Below are 13556 nucleotides of genomic sequence, written 5' to 3' on the forward strand. Positions count from 1 at the left end.
TTATTTTACAGATCACTGTCGTTGATGTTTATTAACAAGAAACTGATTTAAAAAAAGACTTTTTAGTATCACACTCATGCACTCATGTTTAAATCACAAATATTAAAATAATTTTCATATCAGCAGTAATTTGTCATTCTTCAAATTGCGTTGAAGAAACACTTTGCTAACTTTGTCATAGTTTATCATAAGCCCAGATCCCGAATATTTCAAGCCATGGTATCATTGGAAAGTTAAACTTGAACTACCTTCCTTGTCACAGATTCACCAAAATTTCCAAGCAAACATCATTGATATGGTCTTTTACTAATGTCCTGCTACTGCTAAGTCACTTCAGTCGTGTCCGACTCTGTGTGACCCCATAGACGGAAGCCCATCAGGCTCCCCCGTCCCTGGGATTCTCCAGGCAAGAACACCGGAGTGGGTTGCCACCTCCTTCTCCAATGTGTGAAACTGAAAAGTGAAAGTGAAGTCACTCAGTCGTATCCGACCCTTAGCGACCCCATGGACGGCAGCCCACCAGGCTCCTCCATCCATGGGATTTTCTAGGCAAGAGTACTGGAGTGGCTTGCCATTGCCTTCTCTAATGTCCTGGGAATGGTTTATTCTGTTTAGTTTAGCAACCGAAAGTGCTTCTTTCTCAAAAGGCCACAATGCTAATGAATGGAATTTTGCATCTGTTTCTATTGACTTTTGAATTCAGTAGTGTTTCTTTCAAATTCTTTTGATTTTGAGCTTATTTCTTCATGTTTTATATGTAAATGGTGCAGTAGTTTTTGTGAATTTGTTGCTTTACTAGCTAAAACATCTCTGCAAAGAACTCACTGTGGTTTTAGCCCTATATGATCGAAAACCAAGCCCACTGTGTGAGGACTCATAGAGTAAAACCAGCTTCACCCCAGTTGCCCTTCATTTCTTTGAAGTCACTTCTGTTATCTTCATGTGGTTTATTACTTCTGCTGCATTCAGAAGAGATATTAAAAAAAAAGAGGGTTTTTTTTGCAGAGACGCACAGTTTTGGTTTTTTTTCTTGCCATCAGCAAGTTAGGATTAAAAAATAATAACAATTTTACTCTCTTAGTTATTAAAATATAAATTTTAAAGTCACATGATTAAAAATTAAAATGATTATAAAAATAACAATTTGTAAAGAGAAATGCTTACATATTATCACATTTTGGGGTTTTAATTAAGAAAATAACCCTAAACTTTCTCACTGTAGTATGGTCTAACTGCACACGACTAATACAGTAATATCCCATGTGAGTACTTTGCAGTAATTGGTATATGTTCTGTTTAATGCTGTGAGTTCGTCATTCAGATCTTGAATATTGTGACGTTATCAAATTTCTAGGTGAGTTTTTAAATACTCAAAATTTTTGTACCTATCTTTTGTTAGACCAGTAGCAGGTGGTTTGCAGCTCACATTTTTGGTAGCTGTATGTACAATTCTAGTCAGATCTTTCCATCTTTATTCCAAAATGTACTTAATATCTGTGTTTCTTGTCCAGTCCAAAATTCGGTCCAGGATTACCCTCTGCATTTAGTGTTAAGAGCCCATCTGTGTGGCAGAATGTCTCTCCGTTTCAGTGGTTGCCTTGTTTCCTCATGGTTAGCTCCATGGTAATCACTTCAGACAAAAGTACACTGATGATGATTTGTCCTCCGCGCAGCACAGCATTACCAGCCAGCACTGGTGCTGGTGAGTGAGACCGGTTGGGCGACATCTGCAGGGATTCTCCATTCCAAAAGCAGTCTTTTCCCTTCTAATCCTTTCTGGGATCCATTAAATAAATCTTGATGTGAATTAAGAATGTATTTTGCTGCCAGAAATCACATTGAGTTGTCCAACAGAGAGGGTAGTAGAACACTGATTGTGAACCTCTAATGGTTTGGAAGTCCTACAAAAAATACAGAAAGAATTTAATATATCATTAGGAATATAGGTTTTAAACTTTCAGAAATCTTTCTTGGCTTGCATTATTTCCCACGTGTCATTCAGGATATCTGAGAAAGATTTATTGTAACTCTACCATTGACTTGACAGAGAGAGTAAGAAAAGCCGGTGAATAACTGTTGTTATGAAAAATAATTAAATTTCCTAATCAAATTGAATTTTGTGGATTTTATAATACTTATAGTTGACACAGATTTTCTTAAAAAAATTTTTTCCCCTATTTCATTTTTTTAAGCAAATGCATCATGATTTTAAATACTGGATGAGTATCCAGGGAGCCTGTTGTTTCTGTCATTTGTCAGAAGAGGGCAGCCCAGTGTCTTATCAAAGAAACAAATATAAACAAGGAAACACTTTTTTTTCTAGTAAATATACACACTCAAAATATATATATATTTTATATTCAAAGGTAGTATATATGCTTATTTGTTTAAACATATATATTGCAGAGACATATAACATGCTAAGGGAAAGTTCTCTGGAATTTTTTTCCTTCTAAACAAAACCTGATAATAATTGGCATGTTGGCAGCATTTTTTTTAAACTTGAAGTATAATTTATAGTTAAATTTATATGTTATAAAGAACATTAGGTAAGAATTTGGAGGGCCTGGATTTTACTGATGCAAGCTTGATAAATGGATTTGAGCGTATCTTTTAATCTCCTGATGCCATCATTCTGCTCTTCCTGTCTTTGTGGCAATTAAGAGCATTACTGTATCTTATAAACTGAGAAAGAGCTATAATGACTGGGAGGAATTTATAAGTATAGGCATAAGGTAGTGTTAGCAAAGATTAGTGTTTTAGTTTTTTCTTAATATGTTTTAAATGCTAAATTTTGAGTTTTTACCATTTTGTTTCAGTTTTTCTCCACTTGAAAAATGTGTAGCTCATTAACATTGGGGCATGAGGAAAAATAGTAATTTTTTTTCACCCTTCCTTATCATATAACCAGCTGAGCCAGTTAGCTCAGACTTTCCTAAATGATTCACCTTTTGGAAGAGGCCAGTCATGGAAAGTTTCTACTAAATAAAGACTTTTCAGGAAGTTCTGATTAAGTGAAAATGAAGTTAAGATAGAATTGCTGATAGCACTTGAATTAGCTGTTGCTAATGGTGGGTCTTTTCCTGACAGGGATCCCTCTTGTGTATTAGAAGTGGTCTATAATTTAACTGTTCTCTTACTTGAAGATATTTTGATAGCTCCCCCCACCCTTCTTTTTTTTTTTCTTGCTGCCCCCATGGATAGCGGGCTCTTGGTTTCTCGAACAGGGACTGAACTCAGGCCTTGACAGTGAGAGCACTGAATCCTAACTGGACTTCCAGGGAATTCCTTCAAATCTCTTCTCATTGCTTGTTAAAACTGGAGTTCTTCTAGACATAGCCTCAATGTACAGTGGTCTGCTTGCTCTTCCTTTGTGTCCTTTACCAGAGTCCCTGAGAGAAATATTCCAGTTTATAGAACTTTTTTCCCTAGTAAATATGAATAAGACTGACAGTAATAAATTTATAGAGATACTTTTTCCTTATACTTCTTTCCCCACAGCTTATCCTTTTTTCTCTTCTTGCTTCATGGCACTTACCATGTATCATATTTTGTTCTGACTTGTTTTCGTGATTGGCTGTCCCAGTGGGCTGTGAGCCGGTCAAGGCAGAGACCATGTCACATCTTTTTCTGTGTCTCACATGTAACACAGTGCCTGCTTCTAGGTTGCTTTTTTAGATAATGTCCACTCAATTGTCTTATTAAACTGCTGGCAGAAGCATATTGTTCATATTGTGGTAAAATAAGAAAATAAACCATACTTTGCATAAAGGCTTCTTTTACTTTCCCTGTAATTTGGGGGCACATGATTTGTATCTTCTCTCACCACTAGCCTTCTGAACTTTCATAATGCTGTGCCTTGATGTGGAACTTTTTACATTGTGGGGTCCTGAGAGTTCCCTGGCAGCCTAGTGGTTAGGATTTGAGGCCGTCCCTGCTGTGTCTGCATTCGATCTCTGGACGGGAAACAGAGATCCTGTCAGGTGGCTGGTGCGGTCAGAATATTTATTTTAAATAAAGAAATAAAGTAAATTGCTGGGTCAGATGTTCTGTGGAGCAGCCATTTTGTGGAAACCCATCCTTCTAGGAAGTTTTCCTTTTTATTGGTAACCTCCCATATTTCTCTTATTTGAAATTCCTGTCAGTTGAACTGATGTGATAGTAAGGCTAGACTTGGCTGTGCTGGGTAACAAATAAATCCAGGACGCCAGTAGCACAGCACGTTTGTTTCTTACTGGTACACAATCCAGTACAGGAGAGGTAGCAGCCCCATCTAATAACACATCCGTGCAAACACATAGGAGACACATAGCCTTTGGGGCTGTTGTGGCACGGGAAATCTGAGTAGATCCATTTTCGTTTAATTTGTCTGTTTTGAGAATGAGTCTTGAAACTTCAGCCCTGCCCTTTGAGTCTAGAACTTTGGTGGTGTCTCATCTTTCTGCCAAGTAATGGATTCTGCTGGATTGGTTGGGGTCAGTAGCCTTTGGTACCCAGTGGAGAAGAGAATCTTGGACCTGCATGCACCTGATACAGACATTCAGTTGGTTTTAACCCCACTCCTCTCCTTCACCTTCAAAGGTTCCTGGTATCTCAGTTTCCTGAACCTTTGTAGGATATGGCTTGTTTATTGACCATTCCACATGGCTACAGCTTGAGAGAACAGACCAAAGACCTCAGTCAACTGTTAACTTGTCTGTTTGCTTTCTGCCTTCAAAAATTTAACTGATATCTTTCTCTTATTATTCCTGTTCTTATCCTGTGTAGTTCTGCTTTTGTAAATTTATTGCCACTATTTGGCAGGGTTTTGGTAGGAAGTAGAAAGTAGAGCGTGTGTTCAGGCCACCGTTTCTAAGTGAAAGATTCCACTTGTCTTCATGAACCGTCTCAGGTCTCCCCAGATTCTGCCCAGGGCAAGGAGATTTAAAGCAACTTTCCAGGCCAGTATTCTTGGACTCTGCAAGTCTCAGGTTTGAACATAAGTTTATTTTGTTTTTTTTCTATTGCAGTATAAGGAATCACCCCAAAGCTTAGCCACTTAAGACCATTGTCTTATTATAATTTCTCTTAATTGTGGGGTGGCTGGACTCAGCTAGATGGTTCTCGTGCAGAGCCTGTCTTGCAGTTGTACTTAGTGGCTGGGTCTGGGACCATCTTGATAGTTTGTTTACTTCCTTGTCTGGTGTCTGGGCCAGGAAGACTCAAACAGTTGGGGTCTGAAACAGGCTCCTTAGATCTCTCTCTCTCCCTGTGGTATTCCCATGTGTTCTCTCCAGCATGGTGGCTTCAAGGCAGACAGACTTTTTATGTGGTAACATGGGGCTTTAGAGGTGCATTCCGGGAGAGAGCCACCTGGGAGCTCTGTATCACTTTTCTCAGCAAGTCTTAGAAGTGCCCTTTCCCCTGAGCCTCGTGAGCTGACAAAGGCCCACTCAGTTCCAAGTGGGGTGACATACCCTCTCTTTTCACTGGGGTAGTGTCAGTTTCTGGACAGCATGGGAGCTGGGAAATTTATGGCAACCACGTTCGGAAAGTAGAGTTAAAAGATTATCTCTCGCATTGCTACTTAATCTCTAGATGAGAAAAAGTAACTTAGCTCCTTAGATATCAGTGTTCTTACTCATGAATTGTAAATGTGTTAGCTGTTGGTATAGGAATGCTACCGATCATCCCCCCAAAAGTGGTATACAATAGTGGTATACATTTATTAGTTACACATGTGTTTCTAGATATCTGGAGTTCAGTTCATCTAGGCTGGTGTCCAAGCTGCTGGTTGGGTTGAGACTTGCAGCATGTGTCTTTCCGCTGTCTTAGACCAGCAGCTCCTTGAGGCATATTCTTATGGCTAAAGGGAGGAATTCAAGGGACAAGTAAAAAAACACAAATATGTTTAAAGCTTCTTTTCCTCTCAAATCAGTTAACATCTCATTGACCATTGAAGTCATATATCCAAGCTCATCATCTGTGGGGGTTGGGGAATATCTTTTTGGTCAACAGGGGGAAGGAGTGTTTATATGGGGAATGATGGTCTAATCTGTCATATAGATTCTCCCTCTGTTTTTGACTCTTGACGTATTATGGAGAGATTTTCTTAGGACAGCAGTTGTTGTTCAGTTGCTGAATTGAGTCTGATTCTTTTAGACCTCATGGACTGTAGCACTCCATGCTTCTCTGTCCTCCACTATCTCTTGGAGTTTGCTTGTATTCATGTCCTTTGAGTCGGTGATGCTGTTTAAATATCTCATCCTCTGTTGCCTAATTTTCCTCCAGCCTTCAATCTTTTCCAGCATCAGGGTCTTTTCCAATGAGTCAGCTCTTTGCATCAGGTGGCTAGAGTTTTGGAGGTTCAGCATCAGTCCTTCCAGTCAGTATTATGGTTGACTTCCTTTTGGATTGACTGGTTTGATCTCCTGCAGTCCAAGGGACTCTCCAAGAGTCTTCTCCAGTATCACAGTTCGAAAGCAGCAATTCTTTGGCGCTCAGCCTTCTTAATGGACCAACTCTAACATTCCTATATGATTATTGGGAAAACCATATCCCTCACTTACATGGATCTTTGTTGGCAAAGTGATGGCTCTGCTTTTTAATATGTTGTCTAGGTTTGTCATAGCTTTCTTTACAAGAAGCAAGCATTTTTTAATTTCATGGCTGCAGTCACCATCTGCAGTGATTTTGGAGCCCAAGAAGATAAAATCCGTCATTGCTTCCACTTTTTCCCTTTCCATTTGCCAACAAGGTATGGGACCAGATACCATGATCTTATTCTTAATGTTGAGTTTCAAGCCAGCTTTTTCACTGTACTCTTTCATCCTCATCAAGAGGCTCCTTAGTTCCTCTTCATTTCCCCCCATTAGGGTGGTATCATCTGCATAACTGAGGTTGTTGATATTTCTCCCAGCAATCTTGATTCCAGCTTGTGATTCATCCAGCCTGGCATTTCACATGGTGAAGTGTGAATTTCACATTTCCCTGGTGGCTCAGACAGTAAAGGATCCGCCTCCACTGTGAGAGACCTGAGTTTGATCCCTGGGTTGGGAAGATCCCCTGGAGAAGGTTGTGGCAGCCCAGTACAGTATTCCTGCCTGGAGAACGTGGATAGAGGGGCCTGGCAGGCAACGTGGGCTGCAAAGAGCCAGACATGACCAAGTGACTGAGTGCGCGCACACGTGCACACGCACACAGACACACACACACACACACACACACACACTCACACACGCACACACAGACACACACGCACTCAGACACAGACACATGCACGCACACACACCACACACACATACACACGCATTAAAGAAGCAGGATGACAGTATACAGCATTGGGGAACTCCTTTCCCAGTTTTGAACCAATCCGTTGTTCCATGTTCTAACTGTTGCTTCTTGACTTGCGTACAGGTTTCTCAGGAGACAGGTAAGGTGATCTGGTATTTCCATCTAATGATTTTCCACAGTTTGTTGTGATCCACACAGTTGCAGGATGTGAGATCTTTTAGCTGTGGCACATGGGATCCAGTTCCCTGCCCAGGGATCAAGGTTCAGCCACCTGTATTGGGAGCATTGAGCCCTAGCCGCTGGACCACCAGGGAAGTCCCAAAGATTCTTAAATGTAAAACTCTCATTTTGTGCTACTTGTGATGGCGAAATAGTACCGGGTGCAGGAGTGAGATAGTTCTTAATATAAAAATTTGGTTCTAGTCCCAAGAAGCCTAGAAGGAAAAAGAAAAGATAAGGACTTCTGTTCTTTGCAAATCTGGAATATAGGATTTGTCTGTCATTATTGTGAATGACCTGTTTGAACACTCAGAATAACACCATAATCTTGGACCCTCCGATAGACAGATTGCAGTTAAACAAAATTCCTCAGACGTTTTTATTCACTTGGGAAACCCAAGGCGGACATAAAGCATTTCCCCTCTTTATCTGAAATTTCTGGTATCAAATTCATATCTTCATTTGATCCCTTAGGACTTTCTTTCACTCCTAAATCACTATCTATGTAACTAGTTTTAAGGAATTTTGTTTCATCTTTGGGTTGTTTTAGGTACAGAACAGGAGCCTTCTTCAGAGTATTCCCAATTGTTTATACTGTTGCTTTTCTCCTTGAAATAATAATGCCAGTGTGTTTCTCCCAGTTACTCCACCTCCCTGGTCTCACTTTGACTTAAGCGTGAGCACTATTGTGCACATGTGGTGCAGTGGGAGAGCCCTTCAGTCTTCACCGTGGTGATCTCGCTTGGGCTCTGATTCAGGGTGACAGTCATGTGACAGAAGTAATGGAGGGGATTTGAGAGACATCAGACTTCCATCTGCTGTTGTTTCATTTTGTAAATTAATAAGGGCTAATGTCTGTCTAGAACTGTTACAGTAAATTTTAACCATAACGCTCAGCAACTAGAATTTACAGAAAGCCCACTGATTTTTTTCCTTGGTTCTTAATTCCTTTTTCTTAGATTTTGTTTCTCTCCTTTTCTTGCGCTTGTAAACTTGGTGTTTCTTTCCTTGGTACAGGGTGATTAAGGAAGTGGATGCCACATCTAAAGAAGCCAAATCCTTCTTCAAGCAAAATGAGAAAGAAAAGCCCCAGTCTAACATCCCTTCAGCGGTGCCATCGCTTCCTGCCGGGTCAGGGTGAGTAGTCTAGTCTCAGGTCCAGATGTACCTGGCATGTGGGAGAAGCTATTTTCACAACAAGGGCGCCCTTACCTGTAGCTCTCATGGCGCCTTTTCCTGAGAGAAGGAATTCTGCTTCTGTTCTGTCTTTGCTGAAATACCTGCAAAATGGAGGATACAGAGAACAATACTTGCAGAATGGAGGATGCAGGCTTCTTGTTTGATTCTGAGCAAAGTCCTGGTTTACAATGTTGGCCACAGAGGTGAACATATAGTAGACTTCACATTTAAAAAATGATTTTTGAATGTGAACATCAGCAGTTCATCATAACATGTAATAAAGATTTGAGTTGAATACTTCCTTCCTAAGGATCTAGGAACAAAAAAAGTTCAAGGCTGACTTACAAATAACTTTATTAGCACATTGTCAAGAACTTAACAGTTTTTCTCCCTTCATACTTTCCATAGTACATGAGTTATTTTGAGCTGAGGACTAGAATCCTTTCCTTGGAAGAAGGAAAAATTTCTTTCTTCTTAATCTATGTGTAAGAAGTAAAGGTGACAGTTAAGTAGGAGGAGTCAGGGCACTCGCCTCGAGAGAAGTGAACATGGACCACTCTCTCCCATCACAGCACTGATCACCTCTGACTCCTGAGCAGAGCTCTTTCTTCTTGAGGTGTTTGGGGTGGAACAAGTCACCTATAGTTGATTTGCTGACCTTTCAGTTTGTTGCTTCATCCGTTCCCCCTAAAACGGTGAAGATTTTTTGTGTTTTTTTTTTTTTTTCTGAGGGCTGAGATAAAAATAGGGAGCTCTAAGCTAAAACAACATGCTTGTAGCTTTCTAGTTATTCTATTTTCTGAGAGGGATTCTCCTGACCAGTGGCTTTTAGACTTTATTGACTGCCACTCTCAATAAGAAATACATCTTACATTATGACTTAAGTGAAGTGAAAGTCGCTTAGTCGTGTCCGACCCTTTGCAACCCCATGGACTGTAGCCTGCCAGGCTCCTCTGTCCATGAAATTTTCCAGGCCAGAATACTGGAGTGGAGTTCTCTTCTGCATTTCCTTCTCCAGGGAATCTTCCCAACCCAGGTATTGAACCCAGGTCTCCCTCATTGCAGGCAGGTTCTTTACCATCTGAGCCACCAGGGAAGCCCTCCATTATGATTTAGTCTACCCATAAATATAGATATGTATGGTGACTTCTATTTTATGTCTATTATTGTGTAATTATTATGTGTAGTATCTGTCTTTTGAAAGAATGTTATGACCCATTGAATCAATTTCACAATCTCTTACAACCTGTATTTAACTAATACTGTTCTAAACTGTATATAGAATTAGCCTTCTGCAGGCTTATCTCTGGGTTAACAGGCTTGTATCTGGTATTATTAAACAATGCCTCTTGCATTTATTGAAAGTGTTACTGTGAATGTTTCTGTGGATTAAGTGCTAGATAGAAACAAAGTCAGAGTTTCTCCTGCCTTAGATTTCTAGCATAGTTAGTTTCAAGTAGCGTAATTTTTATTTCTAGCTTCCTTGGGTGTTTCTTAAAATAGAGATTCTACTTGGAAACGTGTTTCAGAAAATACTGTTACCATAGTTCTGAAGATAACCGAAGGAGGGAGAAGTGGCATCTTGGCAAGGTTACCTTGTATAAGTCACTGAGTCAGTTGTGAAAATCTCACTGTATTCTGTATTCATGCCTTTCTTTCTTAGGAAGAGCTACTAGCCTTTCAAAGATAAGAAATCTGCTACGTTTTAGTGGGAACCAGAAGGAAACAGATGGCATCCTCAAGATAGGACACCTCTAGATTTTAAGAACTCACAGTGTAATGAAAGACTCACAGATAGTGAGAGTGCGGTATCCCAGGGATTAGGGTAAGGAGGCTCCAGCACCACCCCTCAACCTGAGGGGCGCGGCAGGGAGCAGCCTGTGGCAGTGGGGATAAGGAGGACCTCCCGTCAGGAGCTGAGAGCTTCGCTTGAGCAATGGACCATCCAGGGGAAAAATAACCAAATATCCCGTTCCTCCTTCCATCCTTTCTCTGCTGGGGACTCCATTGGCCACTGAGGCTCGTGAAAGAAAAAATTATCGTCTGCTTGTTTAAATGCAAGGAAGATTTGTTCAGGGTTATTGCAGTAGGCATTAACAGCTGTCACAGTAGGGGAGAGATCAGGCCTAGCTTTTTATGTTTTTAATTTTTTGGCGTTCTGTTGCTTTACAGTGTTGTGTTAATTTCTGCTGTGCAGCAGAGTGAGCCAGTTATATGTGTACACATACCCAGGTCTTTTGGGTTTACTGCCTGTTTGGGCCACCGCGGAGCACTGAGGAGAGTGCCCCGTGCTGTGGAGTAGGTTCTTGTTGCCGCCTGTTCTGCACACAGTGTCATAGTGTGTGCATGTCCCCCCCATTCTCCCAGGTCATCCTGCCCCCCTCACCCCTTGGTATCCGGACGCCTGTTCTCTGCATCTGTGTCTCTACCTGTGCTTTGTAAACAAAATCATCTATACCATTGTTTCAGATTTCACACATATGTGGTCATATACGGTGTTCGTTTTTCTGACTTAACTTCAGTGTGTGTGACAGTCTCTAGGTCCATAGACGTCTCTACAGAGGACTCAGTTTCCTTTTTCTTTTTCTGCCTGAACTGAACTGAATGTTCCCTTGTATAGATGTACCCCGTTTTCTTTATCTGTTCCTCTGTTGACGGACATGCAGGTTGTTTCCATGTCCTGGCTATTGTAAGTAATGCCGCAGTGAACCATTGGGGTGCATGTGTCTTTCTGAATTATGGTTTTCTCTGGGTGTATGCTCAGTGGTGGGATTGCTGGGTCGCATGGTAGGTCTATTTTTAGTCTTTTAAGAAAGCTCTCTGTTCTCCATAGTGGCTGTCTCAGTTTACTTTCCTACCAACAGTGCAAAGCAGTTTCCTTTTCTCTGCACTTTCTCCAGCATTTGTTGTTTGTCGATTTTGTGATGATGACCATTCTGACTCATGTGTACCTCATTATAGTTTTCAGGCTTAACTTTGAATACAGCAAAGAGAGCTGGGGATTTGTGGCCAGGGAGCAGAATTAGGGGTGGGAGGATGGTCTGTGGATGGACCAGTGCTGAGGGAGACATCCACAGACCATCCTCCCACCCCTAATTCTGCTCCCTGGCCACAAATCCCCAGCTCTCTTTGCTGTATTCAAAGTTAAGCCTGAAAACTATAATGAGGTACACACGAGTCAGAGGTGAGAAGATTCTGGCTCAACTGACCCAACAGGGTTCTTGTTGAAGGTGGACCAAGGACTTATACATCAAAGGTGGGAAATGAGGAGATTGTTCAGATACTAAGCGTGATCAGCTATCGAGGGTGGGCGATTCTGTTTAACCTGATTTAGCAGGATTCTTGCTAAAATTGAGCTCTGCAAGCCCAACAAGGAGGGGTGCCAAGTTTGAGACCTCATGGAGAACAGATTTCAAAGGAGCCTGACTAAGATTGGATCAAGTACAGAGTCTGTTGTTGATACATCCATATGGGACAGCATCTGGGGCAAGGAGCAGCGTGGAGACAGACGCAGGGGCATCCAGATGGTTCAGCCAGTGATGTGTCCTTCAGCACATTAATGAACTCTCTCCTTTGTGACGGGGTAAAGTGGAACCTGAGCTTCTTTGAAAGCTATAATGAAACAACAAGATTACAAGGATATGTCTGACTGAGTAAAAAAGTCCTCACAGTTTGTACATGTAAACAGGGACACATTTCATTAATGATACATGGACTTCGATGAATTTCTCAATAAATCCAGAAGATGACCTTCAAGGTTGACATGATCATTTTTCTGAGATTTATCTCAAAAAATGTCCGCAGTGGTCATTGTGCTTGGGAAAAGACAGGGTCAAAAGGAATTCATTTGATCTGAGGTATCTAGCAACATTTTATCAGTTCAGACATCAGTATGTGCTTCAGGCTGCACACACATGGTGTGGAACGTCTTCAGAAGAGTCTACAGGAGATACCAAATTTATTAAGTGAAATTTATTTAACGCAGTAAAATATTTTTTCAATGTTGGAATTGTTTCGGTTAATAGAGGTTGCCCAGCAGAAGCATGTTGTTTGTTTATTTTGCTCCTCTCTAAACAGATTTAAGCAATACAGGAAAACCAGAGCAGGAGAGGAAAACATCCTGTCCCACATCCTTTGCTAGAATCACAGAAGCAAACGTTTGTAACTGAAAATGCATTTCCTCCACATGTTTAAAATAGTACACTGCTTTGGCTTAAAAAATCCAAAGTTTATACTTTGAGGATAGAGTAAACCAAACATCTAGTTTTCACTGGAGGCAGAAATCAGAGATGATAGTTAACTCTACAATTGGTAGAAGAAGCACCACGCTCTTCCTGCTGTGTCTGAATTCTCCTAGTCCTGTTACTCTAATCGCTCTATCCACTTTTCACCCTCCGCTCCCCTCCAGCCCTGTTGACCAGTTGAATCCAGCTTCTGTCAGCATTTGTGGGTGTTTGGCTGGGACAGTCACTGCTTGTCTTCAACCCAGCATTTACTACTTAACTTTATTCCAACAGTCTGCAGCCATTAGTCCCATTCAAGTTTATGATCCCAGCCAGAGGCATTAACTTGTTTGATTAAGGGCTTACTGTTTTAGATTCCTCTTTATAGACTGAAAATGATCTAAACCAGTAAAACATAAGGGTTCAAGACATCATTTTCCTGTGTAATTTTGTGTTGTCATCTTGATCTGTTGAGGGAAAAAAAAGACTTCATTGTTGAGTCTCAGACATCATCCTGGGCGGTATCAGGTTAGCACTATTTGCCCCAAAAATAGAAGAGAGAGGATTCCTCACAGTGTCACACTCCTGGTTGAAGACCTGTTGGTACTGAGTGTATTTGAGCCATCCATCCCCAGGACCTTCACTTCATACAACAGAATCTGT

The 13556-nt window shown here is 41.0% G+C and overlaps 1 protein-coding gene across 1 annotated transcript in view; it reads left to right on the top strand.

The window, feature by feature from the left end:
• The window catches only part of LOC129547260 (heterochromatin-stabilizing protein CFDP1), a 107458-nt gene that overhangs the window by 12492 nt on the left and 81410 nt on the right, over nucleotides 1–13556 (top strand). The window contains exon 5 of the mRNA XM_055413115.2: nucleotides 8509–8628. Coding sequence (XP_055269090.1) covers nucleotides 8509–8628 — 120 coding nt within the window. The remainder of the gene's footprint in view (nucleotides 1–8508; nucleotides 8629–13556) is intronic.

This window comes from Moschus berezovskii, chromosome 22, assembly GCF_049115385.1.
Source record: "Moschus berezovskii isolate FMDL1 chromosome 22, NW_MosBer_1.0, whole genome shotgun sequence".
In the NCBI taxonomy this organism is placed as follows: Eukaryota; Metazoa; Chordata; class Mammalia; order Artiodactyla; family Moschidae; genus Moschus; species Moschus berezovskii.